General features: G+C 34.9%; 1 protein-coding gene across 2 annotated transcripts in view; it reads right to left on the reverse strand.

Annotated features, from left to right (window-relative positions):
- Positions 1–24,205, reverse strand: part of LOC145660672 (uncharacterized) — a 39,132-nt gene extending 14,927 nt beyond the window's left edge. For both annotated transcript variants that reach the window (XM_081726005.1, XM_081726004.1), the window contains exons 1-2: positions 23,955–24,205; positions 9,248–9,777 (exon numbers count right to left, since the gene is read on the reverse strand). In XM_081726005.1, the coding sequence (XP_081582131.1) occupies positions 9,248–9,702 (455 nt within the window). In that variant the 5' untranslated portion in view covers positions 9,703–9,777; positions 23,955–24,205. The remainder of the gene's footprint in view (positions 1–9,247; positions 9,778–23,954) is intronic.
- Positions 24,206–24,613: the final 408 nt, after the last annotated feature.

Genomic DNA, 24,613 nt, shown 5'->3' on the forward strand with positions numbered 1-24,613 from the left:
TACAATCATTATTGTTTGTTGGAAATAGAAATGCACTGGAAATAGAAATTATCCAGCTATTACAAACAAGCTTGAATTTAGTAATAAGCAACGGAGAACTATGATCGATATTATTATCATTTGTATTCTAGAAATAGGGGAAGTTACAGTCAGTTCCACTTCACCTAATTTAACAAGGTATTCGAAAGAATTAAAAATCTTCAAAAAATAAATCATCACACAAAACACAACAAAAATTAAGAAAATTGAAAGGTAAATAAATGCTTCATTTCGGAGTTACAAATTTTCGGAGAGTAGTCGAAATAATATGAAAAGATCTGTAACTCGAAAATGAAGTATCACATACATATAGAGTAAGAGAACGTCGCTACATTTTTCAGCCTTGATTCCATTAATGTACTACTGGAAATAAAATACCTACATCGTTACGTTTCCATTCTAGAGGATCTCATAAATTTCCTCTTTGTCTCAAGGCTAAGCCGTTCATCGTATATTCAACATCCACTGGTGTATTAATGGAAGACACGCTAATATTAATTACGGTATTATTTACGTGACATTGATCCAACATTTTTCTAGATCTATGACCCTTTATTTTATTATTTATTAACTTTGGGAGCTGCAACTCATAGGAGGAGTTATGGAGGAGCATGGGGACATTGCCTCCCTCAACTTTTTTGACAAAAAATAAAAATGCCATATATAATATGGTCACATACCAAGAACTCCGTCCAAAGGTCTGCCCCGACTGCCTCTCAGCAGACAATTCCTAGCTGCGCTCATGATGTAACTCCAAAATTCACTTGCGAACGCATGTTTGGGTGAGCATTCATTGCACGAAGTATGTTGTTGTTTCTGAACACCCTTTTCGAATGCAATTAGATTCAATTATATTCGAAGGTATTCCACATGAAAGAGACTGTAATGTCTAGATCAGTCATTTCTAACTGTCTAAGATATGATTGCAGGGGAATGTTATGATCAGTGAGAGGAAGCAGGGAACAGGATGAGCAAAAAGACGACGGAACGAGGTAGATGGAATGGAAAAAGAGTTGGCATTGTTCGATTAAGACTGACATATCATGTTGGCTCTCAATACTATCCTCTATAACGTCGAAGTTTTCTTCTCGCTCACTGTCTGTGTGTGATTTACTGAGAGCACGAGCATCTAGTTTAAAATTGCTTATAATAAAATATTCACGTATTATATCACGAAGTTCGTACAACTGTTTAAACATATACTTCAATGGTTTTGCACTAGGATAGGTCTGAATGGAAACTGAGTTGGACAATATGTAAATTGAATGATCGATTTAGAAATAGAAAAATCTCTTAGTAATTAACGTATTTAGTGCAGTTTCGAACTGCAACCCAGAAGTATATATACAGCGTGAGGCAGCTAATAGTACCACCTGAAATAGCGAAGAAACTAGAAACACTAGCGATGTACGCTTTGCAAGAAACAATAATAGCAGTAAGGACTCCTAAAATGGAGGTATGGGGTGATTCGACACATGGAGCATCTGGAGTAAAGTTATATTTTGTTAAATGGAACGATATACATTAACATGCATAATATAAAAGAGCACACACTGACCAACACAACGCCGTTGGTCCCATGTGTGTACTGCACGCAGGAACGAAGATACGGCCATGTGGATAGGTGTAAACAAAATAACAAGTGGCCCGGTGTGTACCACGGTCATCTCAGGTACCTGACAGAACTGTCTTGACCCAGAGCAAGTTGTGGTTGCAGAGCTGCGAGATTGTGTTAGTTCATAGCAGGCAGTGGTAGTATAAGAGCGAAGAGTATGGTGTTTACGAACATAGAAAAAGCGGACATGATCCTGATTTATGGGGAATGCCTCAGAAGCCTACCGTGTGTACGCACAGAGATATCCGGCTCGTTCCCCAGATTTGACACCGTTAGACTTTTACCTGTGGGGAACGCTGAAGGACATTGGCTACCGGGATGTGCCAAGAACACAAGAGGATATGCAACACCGCATTACTGCCGCCTGTAGGGACATTCTCTCTGCGATGCTACATTCTGTGCAATGATCCTTGCGTAGACACTTCGATGCCTGTATCGCAGCTGACGGCCAACATTTTGAACATACACTTTGACAGATTTTTGCTTATTACACAGTGGTTCTGTCACATACTGTAATGACCATTGTCATTATGCTATAACACTGTCACATACATGGTGGTGACGATGTTTCCTCTATTTTTCTTCTTTGTTATCACGCCCTTTCTTCATCTTGTCTGATCTGTTCTGACGGTCAAGTGGGCCACTTGTTATTTTGTTTACACCTATTTATATGGCCATCTCTTCGTTCCTATGTGCGGTACACACATGGGACCAATGGTGTTGTGTTTCTCTGCGTGTGCTCTTTTATATTAAGCATATTAATGTATATCGTTCCATTTCACAAAATATAACTTTGCTCCAGATTCCCTATTTGTCGTTGTTTTTCGAACCACCCCATACCTCCATTTTACGAGACCCTACTGCTATTATTGTTTCTCGTTAAACCTTACATCGCTAGTGTTTCTAGTTTCTTCGCTACTTCCGGTGGTACTTTTAGCTGCCTCACGCTGTATAATCGATAAGCTTAAAATTTTGAACCCGAGAGAAATTACAATGTTTCGATAGAGCTGACACTTGAATAAACAATTTCAGTAGTGGGTAAAAATTGACAAGTATTCACGTACTTAAGACTTTTTCATTATATCGTACAATTATGGATCAAGTTAACATTCAAACATGGAAGCCAATGTAAAATCTTTAATATAACAGCAATTAAACCAGAAAGAAATTGAGAATCTACAAATTTACTTTTGATGGGTTTGATGTTGCAGCTCTAATATATTGCCTTTTAAGCCGTTACCATCGTTGAGGTCCACCAGTTTATACTCCCGAGAACTTGCTATGAGCAATGTAGAGCACAAACTGGGTCGATCCTAAATAAAACATTTAATATCTCTAAAGCTAACCTTAAATTGCATTGAGATTGCATCCAATTTCAGCGAGCATGGTGAATTTAAGATTCCTCATGAATTCTTACATGTATTAAAAGTATTAAATAAAGACGCTGAATGGCAGAATTTTTAAAAAGATTCTGAGCAATTCTCATGCGAATAACATTACATTTCACACTTCAACCTTAGAATCCTTCGACGCACCTTATATAAGCAATTGAAGTTCGACCTCTCTAAAACTCATAACGCAAGAATTCCTTCATTGTGACTTATCACAAAAGCAAATTTGACTGGAAGTTATTGGAAACAATTGAAAAAAAGTCGAGCTTCCTGGATCACCTGATAATGTCCCACGAAGCTTATTTTTATTTAAACGAACATCAGCAACAAGGACTGCCGGTATTGGGCAAGAGAATTAACCCAAGTTACATCAGAACCCTTTTTAAGAGAAAAGGTAACCCTCTGACGGATTAGATTTTTTAATATAATGATCAATCAATTATGGTCTTATAGATCGATATGTAGTGCAGTTGGGAAACTTGATCAAACACAAACTTCGTCGCCGGCAAACAAACACACCGCTAGTGGTTACAACAGTATGGTACTACCGTCCACACAGAACGAAATTCAATAGTAAGCAGTTATCCGAGGAATGTTTCCGCAATATATCATCTCTCATTTCGGACACTGAATACCCAGGCTCACCTAATTTATGAGCTTCCAAAAGTCTACACCCAATGAGCTCACAGTACTATTAACTTCACATTTTCGGCACAGAACAGTAATGAACTAAAATATGTTATAATATTCTGCTATGCTGCTGTAATTTTCTTTTCGTATGCTATTCACTTGTAGATTGTACCTACCCCCCACACAATTTACCTACCTCCCATACAAAAGATGGTTAAGTTAGAAATTAGATTTCTGAGCTTTCGTTAGCTATGGTCATATTAGCCAATTTTTGTGAGTGATGACAGCCCTTGGCAATTACACTACCGGGAAATTGGGGAGGAGTAAAGGAATGGGAAAGGAAGCAGCGAGCGACTATCGTATCATCACAGCATTTACCTGATGTGAATGAGGGGCTCAGGAATATCTCACTCAATGTCTGGATTTAAAAAATCTTTCGACAGAGAATCCCCATCGGGAATGAAACCCGAGGCCTCTCGTGGCAAAGATGAGCGTTGACAACTATGCCACGCAGTGCCGCCACATGAAAGATGAATACAATGAGTCATATGCTACATAAGACAAGCAGAATGTTTCGATATATTGTTGCTTGTAGTAGGCTGCTGATTTATAAATTATTCCTTGAGTTTGGATCCCAGGAAGGTCACCGAATAAGGATATGTCATGGGACCACTTGAATTGGCTGTGGCCAGGAACACAGATAGGCGGTCATCGAACCTTATTTGTAGTTATGATGTTACTTCAGTCTTTCCTTTTCAAATAGCTTGATTTAAAATATTAATTAAATATCAAATTTCAGTAATTTCCGGTACAGTAGCTACCTCTTGACCGTACTATTGCATAAAAAGCAAAATTACAATATGTTTACAAGAATAATTATTGTACGATTTCCAATCCTACCTGACAAAATGGCAGGACAATTGAGTCAGACCTAGGCAAATTCCTAAGGATCTAGTGTAATATTTTTGAACGAAGTCTCTCAAAAGGAATTGATTGATTTTGAGTTTAACGTCCCTTTCAGTAGCGAGGCTATATGAGACGTTGACCTACTGATTAACGTGAATTCCGAAGCACATGGGCTCCCGCCGGGAATTGAACTTGGGTCTCCCACGCCAAAGGCGCGTATGCCAACCGCTTAGTCTCTGAAAGGAAGTACAGGTTTTTGTGATAAGAAGTGATGCACATATTAACATCTTTACTGAAGTGATGTGAAGTCCTAGAATAACGATACGAAAGGGCTGGAAATAGTCTTAATTCAATATTAATCTATATAATTATATGTACGCATCATACTCATCCATCAAGATGCACTACGTAGAGGGTTTACATGAGAATGACATGGAACAAAGACGTTAATTCAGTGAAAGTTTACGAAAACACACACACAACGTTAACAACCTACCTCAAGCCTGACACAATCTTTTCCGACCAGGCAACATTTCATGCTAGCGAAATTGTTAAAAGACGTAACTATGCAAAATGGGTAGATGACCATCTATGTAAAAGAAATGAGGTTCACTCTCGTATAAAGGGGTGATGTGGATTTCATAGTAGTTTTGTTGGGTGCTGTATTTTAAGAGGGCATAACGAAAGGTGAAGACTACCAAAACCTATATACAAACAGCATTGAAATTTTATTTCGACATGCATCATCAGATATCAGCACTTTTATTACCAATATGGTGACATATTACTTTAATGTTTGAAAAAAAAGTTTGAATGAGACTGTTCCTGGAACCTGGATAGGACAAACAGATTCGGTAGAATGGCCATATAGATAGCCTGATTTGTAGGCGCTTCATTTTCTTGCCTGGAACTATTTGGATACAGGATTCAAAGATCTACACTTATTGCTCTATATTGCACTCTCTCGGCAGCCCGTGTGGATATTTTTGCTGGGACTAAGCAAAAAATGAAAGCCAGTTTTCGGCACCGTGTGTACAGAAAAGGATGGAAACGTACAAACTGAAACAGATCATCCATATTTCAAAACAGTGATTTTATTCATAGTGAACTTCTACCTATCGCTAACAAATATAAACACAAAATCTTGTAGTCTGATTGAGTGGGAATAAATCTAGGAAGCTTAAAAAAGTCTCCCACGTATTTACGATTATCAAGTCCCTTAGTTCAACAGTGCAGGAGAATCCTCGTCCAGTATACAAGAGACTAAGAGTACTGATGTTACTAACATGAAAGATACTACTGAAAAGATAGAGATGCTACTAAATGACTCCAAACGAAATGAAACTATTGGGGAAAAAATCAGGCTCCAACTTTTATCAGCTCCCAATCTATTTAAATCTTTGTTTCTTAAGAAGTTGAGGTGAAAGTAAAGTACCCCATAAAATACATGAAATAACACTTGAATTTAGACCTGATATTAGTAGGTTGATTTTTCAACAATTACTAGAACTGCCTTTAGTATTTTCCAATTCTATTAAATAATTATTTTCATTAGTATTGAAGAGATATTAGTAATTTTATTGATGGATAAACTTGGGAATTAAATTTGATATTTTCTGAAGGGTTAGATACTATTGTGTTACATTGTTTGAAAGCTACACTACCAATTTAGTGTAACAATACGGTAGTTGGCAATTTATTTATGTACTTTATAAAATATTGTAATTAATATGAATGAAAAATTTTAATTAGCCTACTTACATTTATTTCAATTTGCAAAGTCAAGAAACAAGGTACATTTTTGTTTCATTTAATATCTAAATATATTCAATGATAGTTTCAGATAATTTCTTAGTTTCTTATGCTTTCAAATACAAACTATAAATTTTATTGTGACATCGTTATTTACCATTTAAATAAAACTGGATTCTTCAGTTAAATACTCGCAAGATAAATACAAGCAAGTCATATTTATCATCTTTACATTGGTTATGCTATATATATATATATATACCAGCTATTTACCGTAAAACGTTCAATGCTTTTACGTCACAAACAGCTGCAAATAACACGAAACAAAATGTGAGTTATATCGATTGATACGTCATTGAGAAATCCTTGGAAACGACAAAAGTTTTGTAAGGAAAGATTGTTCGTGCGGTACATCGTTCACGAAATACTTCTGTGCTGTAATTTTGTCAACAGTCTCCAAGCACAATGACATTGTCGAACACTTTGGTGCTGGAATATAACTTTGGGTCTACCGAATCAACTGCTATACTATACTTACCCTACGCACTTACATTTTTCCATTTCTGCAAAAATTCCTGTGCAATTAAATTACAAAAACACAAAGAGATACTCCCGCTTTAGTTCCCAGATTCTAACTTTGGTTACCAATCTCTCTTTTCTCATGGTTATCTACACCAAACCAGTCAACACAATAGGAAGCTGATCATTTTACCTGGTCTTATATTACACGATTGCAATAGTAATGCAACAATACTCCAAAACAGATTAAAACGTTAAAGACTTCGTAACTAACTGAGCGAAAGCCAGATGCAATGAAAGAAACAGGTGCATCCTTGGATATGTATCATAATCACTGTTGCGGCGCATAAAATATTGTAAAGAAGCCGAACCATTTTACATCTTATAGTGGTTTTTGAAATCTTGGTAACATAACTCAGTAATATTTCCTTCTTACCATGTCATATTACATCAACTGTGCAACAACTTAAATGGTGGCTACCTTGTAAAGTACCTCATACGAACAACCTTTCCTACAAATATTCTTTGTTTTTCTATGATTTTCACAACAATGTACTAGACGATAAACTTTGCAAATACAAGTTTTAGCATGATTCTCCAAAGCACTCTGGATTGTACAGAACGCCCCATTCAATCTACCCTCTTATATTTTCCAATTTCACTTAATATCTTATAATTTTATCTTCTTTTGGGATTTATAAGAATTGATAGATTTATCTGAAACACCCTGTACATAATGAGTCTGTACACTTCTTAGGAGGAAAATTCGGTCAATACGGTATTTGGAACCAAAAATCTGTGCTGACTGCGAAATTAAAGAGAGGGAAACATGTATGCGGAAAGCGATAACAAGCCAATATACCGAGATAACAGTAGAAAAACCACAATTAAAATAAACGAATGAAGCAAATTAATAAGGAGCATAAAAAATAATTAACACTGAGTCAATGCCTTTAATGGGTTCAACATAGAGACTCATTAAAGTAAATAATATATTCACGAAACGTTTTATTATTTCCTTACAAATTTATTTAGAATAATTAAAAATTAAGCTATATAGTCCCATTAACATAACTAATGTTAAAAGTTTTTATGCATAATATTCCTTACCAACCGGTATACAATTTCAATTCACATCTGTTAAGTTGGACTTCAGTTTATGTTTCCTTTCAACAGTGAAGCTATATCGGAAGCGGACCTACAGCTTAATGAAGGATCCGAATCGCATGCGCTCCCACTGAGAATCGAACTTGAGTCTTCTATGCAAAAGGAGCATAGAGCCACGACGAAATCCCTGTTGGGATCGTATCATAACAATAAAAAATGAAACGAAATCTTTGAGTTTTACGTTCCACGATTATGCCGGTTAAGCTAAAGGAGACGGTCATGATGAGTAATGAATGAAATGAAGAAAGTGGGAGGATACGGGAGAACCCGAGGAAACCCACGCACACGGTGTTTGTCCACCACAAAGTTCACTTGGCGGGGGCTGGCATCGATATAACAACAAAATGAAGTTGATAGTGGTGCATTCGAAAAGAATGGAAAGAAATTAGCAAGGCTCATGGTAAAATTTAAATTCACATAAAATCAAATGCAATGACCGATTTAATGTCGCACAATAAACTTTAGCATCTCTTCCTTAGATAAAGGCTATATGAAACTTGGACCTAAGGTTTAAGGTGAAACAGAATTACCTTAATACATTCAATGCTTTTCCATCGGGAATCGAATTCTAAACCCTGTGCATTGAGGGTGCAAATTAAACAACAGGTTGATGGTCTGGTTTATGCAAGAGTTCGATAAAAATCATTGCATTATATATAATGGAATACAGGAACATTAAATATTTAAATACTTGCCTAAAATGCATGAACTAAACTAATGAACAAAGTAAGCATTAAAGATTTAACCAATATTGAAGTTATTTTAACATTGGTTCGATTACGTTCATAAAATGTGTACCTGGAAAGCGATTCCACCGCAGTAACTACACTGGAGGTACGCACGAGCCCATCGACTATAATTTACACTCTCGTACATAATCTTGGCGATACATATTAGTAGATCACGGAATGTTCTGCGGATCCAGTAAATACTGATCTCTTGACATGAAAGTGATAATTAAATTAATTTCTTCCTACTCAAAATATTTCGCTGGCCATCTCAATAGCAAATATATCGTCAAACTTATTGTTTTCCGGCCAATTTCCGTTATAATATTTGAATGCTACTGTAAAGTATAATCACTAAGTACGCAGTAAAAACTCTTAATATTTATTCTGCTATTTGCGATTTCAGTGAATTAATTTAAAGTAAACGAAGAAATGATTGTTAAGATAGTATTCCAAGTGCTGGAAAAATATATACAGCAAAACTAAAGAAAACAACGTACCCGAGTTTCTGGGAATTGATACTTATTTCCCGACAACCACTTTCACTAACATTCTCTTTGGTATGATTCCAAGCAATGCCAGATATCTGACTGGTTGATTCTGTTATTGCCCCATGTTTTGCACTTTTAAAAGCAACTGTAAAATTAGGTACTACAGTTTCTCCTAATATGGGCTGTTCAATAACATTACCTCCCTCCGTTTCATTTTCTCCTTCTTTCTTACACTCCAACGACACAGAACATACTGAAAGAGGGTCCGGAGTTTCCGATTCATTCGGATAACTATTACATTGTTCATCCTTGCAATCTTCAACAGGTGCATCCTCTTCTTCTATTTCAAGTTTAATCCCATTCAGATAACTATTACATTGTTCATACACGGAATCTTCAACAGATGTATTTTCTTCTTCTGTTTCAACTTTAATCCAAGCAACGTTGGAAGAATCTAAATCCATTTAGTCATTTGATTACAACCTTTAATAAGTCAGGACTCGGACCTTCACCATTTAGTGTTCGAAAGAAGATGAATTCTGAAAGTATTAACAAAATAATTTAGAGCATTTTACAACTTTACATTCAACAAAATAAGAGCGAAATAAAGGGAAACTTTACTACTTCCATTTTAAAATACTTTTCGTTTCATAAAATACCAGAAAAGTGAGAGCTCCTACATCTCGGAGCTAAACAGAAGGGGCAAAACTTACATTCCCGAGATAAACCATATCACGAAGAAGGTAACAAAGTATGACTTACTTCATAATAACTCATTACTTACTTACGTTATTCTACAAGTATTGAAGTCAATGTATTTTAGATATATATGAGAAGATTTTGAATACATTTACAGAGCTTATTCTACTTAATTACCATTTATTTATTTACCTTTGAAAGGTCATTAGAGATGTCAAAATAGATTCTGCAATAGAGAAAGAAGTTAATCTAATACAACTTTGTTTCTCAACAGAAAAGTGCTAGCTATGTCATTTTAACAATTTCGTTCATTAAAACTACTACCTATTGCAAATTTTTAATTTCGCACAATTAAAAACTATGCTGTTAATTGATTAATTCCTCATAATGCTACAAATATACATTTTTAATATCAAAAGTATTTACGAGGTTAATTGCTAGTAGAATGTTTCGTTGGTATAAGATTCGGCATCTGTAACGAATCACTTTACTACCTGTATGTAACAAGCATAAAAATAACTTGAGATCCAGTAAACAGGATAGAAATGAAGTTAATTCTATAATAAAACTTGTGTTTCGATAGTAAGTTAGTCTCTAGTTTTATTAATTAAGATTACAGAAAATATACTGTAGCATTTTATTTACGCCGATGGTTAGAATCTCAAAATGCATTTGCACAAAAGTAGCTTTGCCTTATTCTAAATTGAAAAAAATTGGAATGTAGTTCCTGTCAACAATATAAATGATACACACAAACTTATACATATCATATATAGTCTATAAGTCAGTATAGGTAAGGTGAGTATAATTTGGGAGTACCAGATTTCCTTCAACCCACAATTGTATTGGTAGCTGAGGACTACGATGATGTCCGTCTCGGAACGGTAGCTATTCAAGATATTGTCGAATCAAAGATGGTGCCCCAGTCGATTTGTAAAACTGGCAATTACTCAGCTCCTAATTATCGAATTTTAACGCTCTTTTCTTTAAACGATAGCTCATTATAAATGCAACAAGTTGTTTTGTCATAATTTTGCTGTATCTTGGACGGTATATAAGGAAAATAAAAAATGAATTTCGAAGTGTTTTAAGTTTTATTTAATCTATATTAATCGTAACAACAAAATATTTTATGAAAACATATTTTGGGCAAAAGAAAAGTGACATTAATTAGCTTTCGTTTGATGTTTTTGTGAACATTCTATCAATAATAAAGCCGGAAATATCAAGATTTGAATGTTCTAAGGTATGCGCGGCAGCACTGCAATTCAATGAAACAATGAATATGGAGGTGGAATGTTTCCGTAAACTCACCGAGTTAATGGTATTGTAATTCAGAAAGTATCGGACTCGTGTCTACCTCTGAGACCTGTATGTAATAAGAAAAGGTGCATGTTATTTCACCATTCACCTTTACCAGAATATATTGCAGGTAAGAAGATTGAGTCTCCTAACATTGCAACACAGCCAATTCCTAAGGGCCTTAGCTTGTTTTTAGAATCTAAACGGAAAAATTTACTTTGGGTTCTAAGTCGGTATTGCAACTCTGGAAATTAGACAGTTAGCTCTTGGACAGAATTTAATATAGGTCTACTAGCCAGGAACAACGTTAACCGAATCCAATTTGCCTTCCATAAGTCACCAATCAACTGATAAATCAACAGTTTATGAAACATTGAGTGCAATCAAATAAAGTCAAGGATAAATTTGGACAATGTTTTTGTTGTTGTAGATCGGGCCAGTTTTTCAAAACCAACTTAAATTAAATGGATACATGTCAATGAATTTGACAGTATTTTCATAATGATAGGACCTTTTCACATTGTCTGTAACCTACTTTCTAATATTGGAAAGTTACTGGTAATGCAGGACTTAGACTTAGCAGTATATCCAGAAAGAATAGCAATTGGCTTCATGTGTCAAGTTTTAGACGGAAAGGAATACAACCGTGCTGTAAAACTCCACGAATGCGTTTACGAACTCTTAATAGTAAGAATAATTTGGAATGAGTTCTTAGATCATGCTGAAGTCAAAAATATTCAGCTTCCTTTTACAGTTACAGAATTAAATTAGTTATTTTGTTCATTTGCTGAAAACATATCTCAAAACAATTCTGAAACGTTACGCGGAGACGACAAAATCGAAGAAATTTTTATTCTTTTAAAAGGCTGTCTGAATCATTAGAGACACGAGAATGGAGTACTTCCGTCTTTCTGGATGTTTTACATAGATGTAGTGGAGTTACTGTTGGGCTTGATTCGAGGGAAGGTTATTGGTAACACTATCTTTCGTGTTTACAAGAAATGATCCCATGGTGTTTTCTTTAGATAAAATGAATTATGACAGGTAGTTATCAATTCAATTAACTGAACTATCCCGAATGGAAAATACAAATCTTTCCATTTTTGAGTTCTACATGTCTGTAGAATTTTCTGTCCAGCTTAAACCAAATAAGTTTGCAAGAATTCCGGTTGATCAGGTTTTAGAGGAGACAGTAAATAAAGATACACAGACAGCAGGTGAGACAAAATAATTCAGTTTAAAGCTTGAAGTAGTCAGTAAATACTGTTTAACCGCAGAATATCGAGCTTCAGCACTTGGGAAGATGCCAAAATTTGTGGAAATTATTCCAGACAAGAAATACCATCATCCGGATCTTCAGAAGATCCGTATTTCTAAAGACGAAGAACAAGTCTCGCCCTTAGTTGAGCTGCTGTAAAATGAGTGGACCAACTCTTTTGACAAAAATACAACATTACACATTTCGAAGGTTTAGAAACGCAGACAGAAATTCAAAATGATTTATTATTGGCAAGACAGAAAATGGAAAAAGCTTACCAAGACTACTAACATGATCGTTTAGAAAAGAATAAATGTTTCTTTGACTCTACAAAATTTCAGTTGCAAACTTTCAAAAATAACCAGAGGTTAAGCGTAAAACAATAACAAAGAAATAATTTTAAAGACAGAAATATTTTCGAGAATATGATTATGTTAGCAAAAAACCGTAACCTAATCACAGAGGAGGTATTCTGTCATCTTTTGTGTCCTTTGCCATTGAGTCTAGCGTATTCTGATGGTACTTTAGGGAAAATTAACAAAGTCACACTAGCGAACTTTCCTTGAGGGTATGGTTTCATCTACTAACCGTCCGCAAGGTAAATCTACAACAGTTATTGGCGCAATGGAGCTTATTCATAAGTTACATGGAGAAAATGTACTTTTGATGAAAAATCTCATTTAATACTGCTAGAAGTTTTAAAGTCAGTAGACGTAGTTTTTGAAACTCATAAAGAGAAATCAATAAAGTCCAATGAAAGAACTTTGAGAGGTGCTAATGAAATGATATCATTTCGTGTTTTGAAGAGTGCTATGTGTAGTCAAAGAAAATTAAATGCAATTAAACTGTTTAGAAATGATGATAGATTTATAAATTTATTTTTTTCTTTGGAAGAGATTGGAATATAAACAGTGAACTTTTCAGCCAACTACAAAAGTTTATTTGCTTCCTGTATTTGAGACATAAGCGTATTCATTAAGTAAATGAGGCACACTACCAATTATTTCGAGGTAAACGAAGTGTAATCGATTCTGTTCAACTTACTCACTGCGAAGATTGCTTCCATCAGTATACCCCCAGAGCAAATTACCCATCTGCAATTTGGAAACGATACCTAGAGAATTTTCCTGAAATTCCCGAGCCTGAAAACCATGGCTGGACAATTGACGAGAGTGAACACGTATCTGTTCAATGGATGACCGATTACCAGCTCCAGAAATTGTCTTGAGACTTTTGAGTTGCCATTGTCTTCGTTCCTGTAAGCTACCTAGCAGTTCTTGTTTGCTTAATAAATGAAGTAGACACCTGCTTGTAAGTTCACAGACTGTGAAAAAATATCTCAAACAGATCCTGAGGAGTATATAGTTAACAAAGAAGTGGGGTTTTCAGACAGTGAAAAAGAGAACTAAGATTTACAAGTTCGCATTTAAAGACAGTAAAATAATATGACATGTAGCTCATGTTACATGCTTTTTGCAGAAGAGAAGATTTATTTTAAAAATAATTTTTTTCTTTGAGTATTTTGAACGACGCGCAGCTTTGAACATTCAAATCTTGATATTTCCGGTGTATTATTGATAGAATGTTTATAAATACAAATACATCAAACGAAAGCTAATTAATATCTCTTTTCTTTGCCCGAAATATTTTTTCATAAAATCTTTTTTTTGTCACGATTAATATAGATTAAATAAAACTTTAACCGTTTCGAAATTCATTTTTGTTATTTTCCTCATATATCGTCCAAGATACTGCAAAATGATGACATTACTTGTTGCAAATATAATGAGCTATCGTTTAAAAAAAAGAAGCGTTAAAATTCGATAATTAAGAGCCGAGATATTGCCAGATTTAAAAACTGACTCGGGAGCCATTTTTGATTTAATGCCATGTTGAAAAGCTACGGTTTTGAGACGGACATCATAGTTTTTCGTGGTCCTCAGATACCAATACAATAGTGGTTTGAAGGAAATCTGGTACCCCCAAATTATACTCAAATCTCGTCTGACCCACACACTAATAAATATCAACACGAATATAGACCAAAAAAAAAAAAATTCGGCTTTTGGTGAAACCAGACGAAGATGTATAGCTCTTTTTTTTTTTTTTTTTTTTGTTTCAAATGTTTTAGAGATTTTCCCGTTTCCTCTTGAATTCTCACGCTACCAGTTCTTTCATATTCATTTATTTGCATCAATCATTTGTATCTTTTAGCATACGGATTGTAAATATGCGATGATAAAAATTTTCACACAATCATTTTCAAGAAACTTATCGAAGGTAAGCATAGTTAGGTATTATTCACTAACGACTAAGTCAATGGAATTTATTTACGCAGATTATGTATCTAGCATAAGAGTGACGTACCAATATATACACAATGTAAATTATAATATTATCTAGAATGCGATTAAGAATATTTAGACATTTTTATTAAAATTTAAAGATAAAATCTGTTATTTACAAATCAAAAGTAAGATTTATGGGATTTATTTCTGACGACGGAGAACAATTAAGTCATTTCTAAACACAAAATACGCGATAAAAAGCACGGTTTAATTCTATGTAATAAACATTTTTAATAATCTTCTTTTATTGCGCTATAACATATTTTATAGCTAGCTGATTACGGAAAACACTTTCTTTTACTCTTGCGTTTATTCTAATTATTCGATAGTTGCGATTGAATTTACTGTTACTAGTGCATCTCAAACAATGACCGCCATGTTTGTACATCATCCGTTGGATCAGAGGAAAGAGTCTGCGCCTCTCAGTGAGGAAACTCCTCAGAGCAAGTTACAATCCATGATCTTCAAATATCTAAGACGTTACTAATAAAACAAAGAATAAGGAACCAACAGAACTTAAGGTTTCGTAACCGATGACTTACAGAAGCTTCTAGTCCCTGTTTCTGATGGCATTATATTTATAAATGTTTCAGATTGAGAACTGTGTCCATTTTACATTTAAGCAATGTAACAAAGCATATAAGAAATACGAAAAAGTCTCTGAACCATACAGTCCAATCCCTCATATATAGCACCTGACCAACTTCTTTAGCCCAATATTTAACCTGTTAGTAAAGACTGATTTTTTTCTTGAAAGCTTCCGTGTCCTAGTTGAGATATAGATAGCCGTAGAAACCAACCTGCCCCAAATAGCTACAGAATATTTCAAAAGAGGATTAACATACTTAAGTCCTTGACACTTCCACAATAATTCCCATATCCTTATGACAACATCCATTTTGTTGATTTGCAGAAGAAGCTGCAAATCTCTGTACAAACCGATTAGCTTTGACAATTTCATTCACTTCCTTGCTATCAAATTATCCACCATTATTACTCAAACATTCCTTAATAACCTAAGTTTCCGCGTTAGCTAACAGTCCCCTAAATGTAAAACTATGACTTACTTTTAAGAAATGCACAATACGGAAACTTGAAGCATACTATATACCTGTTTTAAAGAATTTATCAAAAGGACCACAAACATCCATCGACAGAACTTCTCTATCACTTGAAGCTGGTTTTCTATTCCTAAATCAACTTCACAATAAAAGCTTAATTAGCTCAAATATTATATAGCTTCATCGTAATGCCTAACACTTTTGCATTAGATTCCTAGAATGCTGTGTATCCTATTGACCCTATTTAACACAATACAACTGTAAAAATGAGCGATCAGACCTCATTGCATTTATATCCGGTTCATTATTAGTATGCTTGAAAGTAAACCTTAAATAATGAGACTTGCAATTATTCCTTCATAGTTACTATTTTTCTATCTCATCGTTAACACTTCACTTTCACCAACAGTTCGTTGTAGTAGATCTAAATTATCTATTGGGATTCTTATCTTGAGGAGATAGCACCTGGAATATAAAACTTAATTTTGGGAAGTACCAAACATCAGAAACTCTCAGCTATTTAATTTCTTCACTAACGTGAGAAACGTTTTTCACAACACTTATCTCTAAAGCAACAGGTTTCTCTTCACCAACTGCTGTTACACTACAAAGATGTTCAAACGCTTGAAATGTACTTAATAAACACGATCAGTTTGTTCTGTATGTTTGCACTATTGGCTATTTAGGATGTACAATTTCCACAAAGGAAACTAAAGGGTTTTATATTTTCTAATAAATTTTTGCTCTACTTCAATGTACAAAACAAACCTAATATCATCAAGTATACCTATCACCTTTAGAGCAAATTCAACAAACCTTACAGAGAAATAATCTGTTAGAAAGTTACTTCTCTTTGTCCCAAAACTTTCACAGAAAACAAATATGTGGTCAGTGCCTAATTTGTATATTAATGCACTCACTAAGTTCGTTTTGTCAATATTGTTTCATTTGAAATATGTGTCTATAAGAAGAATGTATTATTTAGACTAACTAATTTGTAACTCTACTGTTACTTTATTATCCAGTTGTTACCACAATATAATGCACATGGAAACGTTCCAATGACAAACTTTCGTACGTTTTTTAAACACTAATGTTCAATTTCCCTCCAGTATATTATTTTACTGTTGTTCATAAACTACATCCTTTCACAAAATTTTTTCGCAATTTGGAGCCTTTCTTCATATGTATACAGGAACTAATATTCAGTATCTTCTTAAGCGGCTCTCGTTTTTATCTGACCAACATTTGTGTCCTGTCACTTTACTTATGTCCTTGTCTGTATCTTTGTCTCTCTTTTTCTGTGTTCGTGTGGGAGCGCGGACGAAATTCAAGCTAATTTTTCGGGAAAGCCGGACAAAATCAAAGCTAATAGAATTTAAGGAACAGTATCATGTGTGTAGCTGCGGTATGTACCTGTGAAGACCCTAATTAAATTATATGTTCTTTTTTTTCTTTCTTCAATTTTCATGCATTCTAAAGTTTTATCTGTGATTTTTCAATTTTAAAGAACTGAAAATCCAATAAAACACGTAAATTCTACAATGAATTTCTATCAGCTATTGTTGACAAGTGCGATTCCCTGAATATAATAGTTGACCCTCTGACTATTGTGATGGACATCGAAATGCGATGATATACGCCGTAAAACATGTTTTCGGCCCAAGTGTAAATGTGAAGGGCTGTTTCTACCATTTATCGCAGTCTGAAGGAAAATTCAGGAATTAGCTTTAACAAGGTTATATTGGGAAGAAGGATTAGTGCTATGCATAGTGGAATAAGTTCTTGCGTAGTATTTCTATCAGAGAACCAAGTTAAAAGTGGCCTGAGATATGTAATGGATAATGCACTACCAGAGCTAGTAAAATTAGTAGATTATTTTGATAAAACTTATGTGAGGGAGACTTTTCGACGAATTCAGTAGCGCTGTCTGAATAAAAATAGCCAATTGAGGATTAGGATAGCACTATACCAGCCAGCTTTAAGGAATGTTGATGAGCAGACAGTACAGGGTGTATCACGGACAAATAACTTCTGCGATGCGTGGAACAAAGGCTTTCGACGACTGATTGGAGATAAGCATCCGTCCATTCGGAGTGCAATGCAAGATATCAGGAAGAATAAAGTTCTGGTTGCCGCAGCTACAGTAATACATTAAGATTGAAACGCACTTGGTATGTCATTGAAAGCACTTGGTACATTAAGTTCGAAAACTGTACTTCTTTCTCATTTTATTATATATAATACATTTCAGACACTCAGCATTCATTGGAGTATTTTAATTCCATCCTTATGAGGTGGAATACGAAAGTTTTGATATGTTTGCTGGTAGTCTTTTATGAATATTTCTTTAAAAGAATAATTCTGATATGCTGATCAAATTTTCGTCAGAAATGATCCAAATGTGAAATATGTACGGTAGTTGTAGAATACTGAGTCTTTTGTAGTTCTCGTGTTCCGCGTATATTCTAAATAAGTAAAATACAGATGTATCTAACAAGATTAAAATGTGAATATGGTAATGGTAGAATGTTGTTTTTTTTAACCCCTTGCCACTCACCAATTATTGTTTAAATGCTATTGAAGTGTTTTTTTTAATAATGTAATAATGTGTGTGAATTAAATAATGTAAAATTGTTATCTAGAAAATCGAAATGTGAAAATGTATCTAGACAAACTAAACGAAAATGTATAAGATATTGGTTATTTTGACAAGTGTAACTCATGTAAATACTTTGAAGCTAGAGAAGTAAATTTGTTTTTATCTAAATTATATCTTATAAATTTTATTTCTACTTTAATTCTATATGAATACAATAGAATTAAGTGTACTCTTTTTGAAACTGGACTGTTTTGCTGTTATTTGTTATCTCTGATTTAGCAAATCAATGCATTCATTTTCTGATTGATTTAAGTGAGTATACTCATTTTAGTCAAAATATTTCAGATAACCCTTTGTGGACTTGTACTCCTTTGTGAAGATGACCTTCAGGTGGGCTTCAGTGTACATACACGATAAGCACTATTGTGCAACAGACAATAACCAACTTTAGGAAGGTGACCTCTAAAACACCCAAAATACAATGTAACCAAGTCAGGGCAGAAGTGCAGCAGGGACACCGAGCAGTAACGAAGGATTACATCTGTAGGGAGCAAGTGAGTCAGCGACGCTGAACGAGAATAGCGCAAAGCACCATTTATAGCAAAAAACTCTTACCTCACGTTCGGACAGAGAGAAGAGTTTTCTAAGGAATTCTCTGTGACCGTCTATAGAGTTGGGTTGATGCTATCATCTGGATAAAGACATCGTATTTCTTCTCCCAGAAAATAAACCTTACGTTTGGACAGATAGCATGCAGCGTAGGTAAAATACAGTAACAAGGAGTCATATATGGATAAAAATTAAGATTTATATGATGGGGTAGCTATGTAATTTTCGAGTTGGGATTGAAGGTGTTTCCTAGGCTTTTGGTGTATTGATCACTTATTTCTCTGTTTTAAGTAATGTCAACAACGAAACTTTCTCTTTGTTCCGGACTTTCATTTAATAAGTACAAATTAAGGGCATTGGTCTACCTTAAGTACCAAAGATATAGTATTGCCCATTTATGTGATATTCCAAATAACCCCTACCTACTCTATTATACCCGTTAATAGCGATCGTATATATTAATGCGCAACTGGACAGTGTATTGGAAAGTGCATGCTTGTTGACAACCATGTTGTAAATGTATGCATTTCCGGCACGGAGTAACTGCAATCACACGAGTGCTTATACTCGCTCCCGGCTTTAGCACGCCCTTTCTCCCTTTACATGCATAAAATTTTAACATAGAAACCCGCAAACAAATGCTATTGGTCGAGGGTATTTTAAACATGTTTATGATTGCTAAACTGTAAAACTGTTCTTTCGTTAACACTTATTTGACCTAAGTGCCTTTGCCTTATGTTTACAAATAAACCTAAACGTATTCTTTTAGATATCTATATGCTCACTTTTATATCTACATTCGTAAGGATTAAAACTCGTTAAGGTTAATTTCCGTATGTTTTCCATTTCGATTCCACAAGTACCTACTTAACAATTTCATAAATAATTTTGCCGTTAGTACATATTTCATCAAAATGTTATTAGTTTACATCTTTACAACTACTTTGATCCGTTTATACTTGAAACAATGGTAACATACGGTTATTTTAAAATTACATATTTGTACATAGCCTACAGAAGCAAATTGCATTAATCGTATTAGGTCAATGAATAATATAACCTCCTTTACCCAGCCCGTATGAATTTAAGACTAATACCACAATTGTTGTGTTTCTTTATTTATTTGTTTTTTTATAAATTCTAAAGCAACTCAAAATGCCAAAAACGCGGCGGCTTCATAAACCGTGTAGCTAGAGACTTAAGCTGTAAGTAGACGAAGTACGTCAGTGTAATAATGCATAATATACGATGTTCGATTCTTAATTTGGAAATGAAATATTACTGAGAAAGGAACAAGTTGGTGTTCAAGAGAAAGTAGATGATCCTATCTCCCTTCAAGTATATAACTTGATGAGTTAGTTGTATTGTACAATAATTTTAGTCCTTAACATTTGTTTCAATTGTTGCCCACGGGATGACTTGAAACCTACTCGTGTGTATTCTTAGATGTGATTTTGATTATTTGCTTCTAATTTCTTCGTGTGTAGCACGTAACTTTACTACAAGTGTAAAGCAGCTCTACTATTTCAATGGTATACTAGAGTTAAAATGAATGAGTGCATACCAAAGACGGCTGTGTGACATCAATTTCCACCAGCTGAGTATTTCTGCACTATGTGACAAAAGTATACATGTTTACAAGTAAAGAATTACAATTCGTATAATCTATGTGATTTTGTAATAAAAGTATTTCTTTTTTTTTTTACACTGTCCTCGTTTCTGCGGATACCCTTGGTCGTTGACGCGCCTGATACTATTGAAAGCTTCCCGCGATGAACCCCTGCTACTCTTCTACTCTGACTTCATTAAATAGCATTCTCGCTTTTAGTAGTCACCTATTATGAGTTGGTTTGTATTTTTCACAGAGTTGATTTGTGGCATCCGTCCGAACGCGGGGAAGTTCTTGAAAAGGGAATATTCACCCATCAATATGCAACTACTGCCCTTTAAAAAAATCTAAGACTGCGCGTGAATTTCGTGATGAAATAATTGCATTTACTAGGATGGCACGTAGCCACATCCAGTTCACATAAATTTGTACACATATTATAAATCCGTATTCAATTATTTGGGTTAGTGCACATGGTTTTAGAACACAGGTTCCCATCCAATTCAGTCGTATTAAAAACAGTAACCTGTTTCCTCACCCGCCTTCACTCGCTCGGTATTACTATGTGAATTGAGTATTGATATTTGATAAAGAAAGAAACCAAACTTCGAACCCATCTTCACCTGTATGTGCGGATCAGCACTCTAGACCCTTCTCGTACAAGTGGCAGGGTAATAAAAGTCTACAACGCGTTATAGAATTGTTTAAAGCAAACAAAGTAAAACCTTTTTTCTTTAATGTATCACACTATATACTTAATTTAAACCAACTAGTAACATAAAAAAACGGATAATTTTGAAACTTGGGGGCCAAAAGTAGATGAATAACACCATGTTTACTGGAAAAATGAGTTCATATTACGTGAAGGTAAGTACTATGTGAAAGTTAACCCTGCACGTACACATTGGGGTCTGTGGGACCCCAAGGCATATTCATTTTAATACTATAACAATTCTATTTATTTTTGCAGTTTGGGCTACCAATGTAAATTAAGTTTGTAACACTGTCTATGCGAAGTAATAGCAGTCCAGCCAGTTTAGTGAGACTCATGGGCGGCGATTAGGGGGGCAAAGGGGGTCAGTTGCCCCCCCCCACTTTTTAGAAATGACCAATTAATGTATATAGTTTCATTTGGAAATATTAAATTTTTGTATGTATTAATGGTAGAGATGAAAGCTCAAAAAAACGGCCTTTTTGAAAAAAATCTCGGTTTTTCTGCTTCGCTGTTTTGCTTGGGAAATTTTGGGCTTTTTTCAAAATTCTGCTTTAAATTGATAAAGCAGATTTTGTTTCGCTTCTCTATAACACAAAAAGTCATTTGATTAGTGGTTGATGCCTATAATAATATAAAACCTCGAAAATAAACCATGCATTTCGAAAAGATATTTCAAACAATTTTACTTCTCAACATATTTACATTATGAATTCCAAAGAATTAACCAATGCATATAATAAGAATTTTTTAAACTCCTATATACAAAAGGAAGCAGGGTTGGGAAGAACCATGGTTGTTTTTGAAAATGCCAAAAACCAGTTTTGGGGGGGAAGTTTAAACTTTTTTTTTTTTTGGCTTAAACCAGGTTTTTTGGGTTTAGATATTTTGCTTTATGTATTTATATTACATATTGACAGAAATAAGTTTGTTTCGCCTTGGTGTTACTATGCAACAAGAGGTTATACTGGAAGAAGTCACATAAGCTTAAAGAAGTCCGGTCAGTAAATTTCTTAAATTGGGGAAAGAAAATCCCGACATTACTTTAAATGTAAAACAATAACGGAAAAATCATGTTAATGTTTTGCATGTAATATTTAAAAGTCAATGTTTCATAATCAGTACGCAAAAACGGAGGTATTAAATTACAAATGTTAAGTACGAGAATGTTGAAATATTTTTGAGTTTTACATCTCACGTTTATGCCGGTTAGGCGAAAGGAGACGGTGATAATAAGAAATGAATAAAATGGTGGAGTGAAGAAAGTGCGAGGAAACGGAGAATCGCGAGGAAACCCACGCACATGGTGTTTGTCCACCACAAAATTCACTTGGCGGGGTCTGGGATCGAACCCGGAATTCCAAGCACCAGAGATGAACACTCTATCACAGAACCAACGCGGCCCCGCAAATCGAAAAAGAATTGTATTCTTCAAGAATTATCTCTGGTGCCCCTCTTGAATTTTATCTGTCAAGTGAGATATTTACATGTCGCGCAGCGCAACTCTTGCAGGAGGCATCGAGTGAAAGAATTACGCCAAAATACACCTGCATGCCAGAAAAAATAGAGAAAAAAAGTAATAATTTTTGGCATATTCAGATCCTATCCAGATCCGAACCTAACCTAACTTAATGTACACCGTAAAAATAAGAGGACGAAAGTAGAAATTTTAAGCAAAGAATTCTGGCCCCCATCTCCAAAAATATGCCAATATAAAAGCTGCTCCGAAGATTGCTCTAAAATTGTGTATAGAAGCAGTTCGGGTCTTAATGAGAGTCGCTTCTACCGTTTTATTACGTGTTTGAATACCGCGTGATACCAGTACTAACTTTCGCATTTACAGGCACATTAGTAAAGCTAGCCAAAATTTTATATAGGACGTAATATACATGAAGCTACATCAGTTCCCGAAGGAGCAGGACGCTCATACTTACAGGGATTATTCATTGAGTATGTACGAACTTACAAATGGGGTAACATAAGCGACTTTTATTTACTTATCGACTGATACGAAAATAAAAAAGAACGTACCTGTACTTTATATCCGCATGTGTAGTGCCCTTGTACTTTATCTATGAGTATGTGTGTGGGGGGGAAGGGGGGATTTAACGCATATCGCTTGTCTTGTGCACATGGCAACTTCTTACTATTGCACTACGTAGAAAATTTATGGTATTTCATGTAGAAGTGGTAATAAAACACAGAAGAAACGCAGATCAAGGGATTCTCATGTATACTGTTATATATATATATATATATATATATATATATATATATATATATATATATATATATAAGACCAGGTGACTTTTACGCAGGGCTGTCCAAATACATAGAAAGAAATCAACTTAAGAGACATCACTGCTGAAAGATTATAGATGGTCTTTGCTATATAAAACTTGCTATTTTCAATAACTTGTTTCTCGTTACAGAAATTTTTATTACGCATTACCTAAATCCCTAATACCCTTAATACGGCGCAAAAAACGACATGCATAGGGCCCTTTATGACTTACCGTCTAGATATTCAAAAACATTATAATAGCCCTTCCGGACTTTCTTAATATTTTAGCAACAGCATAATAGAATCAATAACAAGAACCATTGAACACAGTGTGTGCACGCGCGGTATTCTTCTTCTGTTTACTGTTGCAATTCACAAAAGCGAGGAAAGGCATTACCAAAAGCATCATACAAGACTTCTGTGACATAACAGACGAAGTATATATTTTGTCTGTATGTGACATTTTGGGGAAACAGCCCTTTCGCTCCTTTCGAAAATCTGTGTAGCTCAAGATACTGATACAGAATTGAAACCTTAGAACGTATAACAAAAGGTCTCATTCCATTACGGAAATATTCAACACAACGCAAAATTTGCGTTTGAGATCTCGTTCATCACCACGTTTTGTTAAGTTGAGTTGATTTTGAGTTAACGTCCCGTTCAGCAGTGAGGCTATATAAGACGTGGATATACTGATTAACGTGAATCCGAAACACATGAACTCCCGCCGGGAATCGAATCCGGGTCTCCCGCGCCAAAGATGTGTACGCTAACCGCTTAGCCACGAAGGAGCTCTCACCACGTTTTGTGTTTGCATTGTACTCTGCAAGTAATGCGATAGCGCTAGAGGGAGTAATCGCCCCTCCAATGCCATATTCTGCCCATGACTGC

The sequence above is a fragment of the Thermobia domestica genome, chromosome 9 (assembly GCF_964235325.1).
Source record: "Thermobia domestica chromosome 9, izTheDome1.hap1.1, whole genome shotgun sequence".
Classification (NCBI taxonomy): domain Eukaryota; kingdom Metazoa; phylum Arthropoda; class Insecta; order Zygentoma; family Lepismatidae; genus Thermobia; species Thermobia domestica.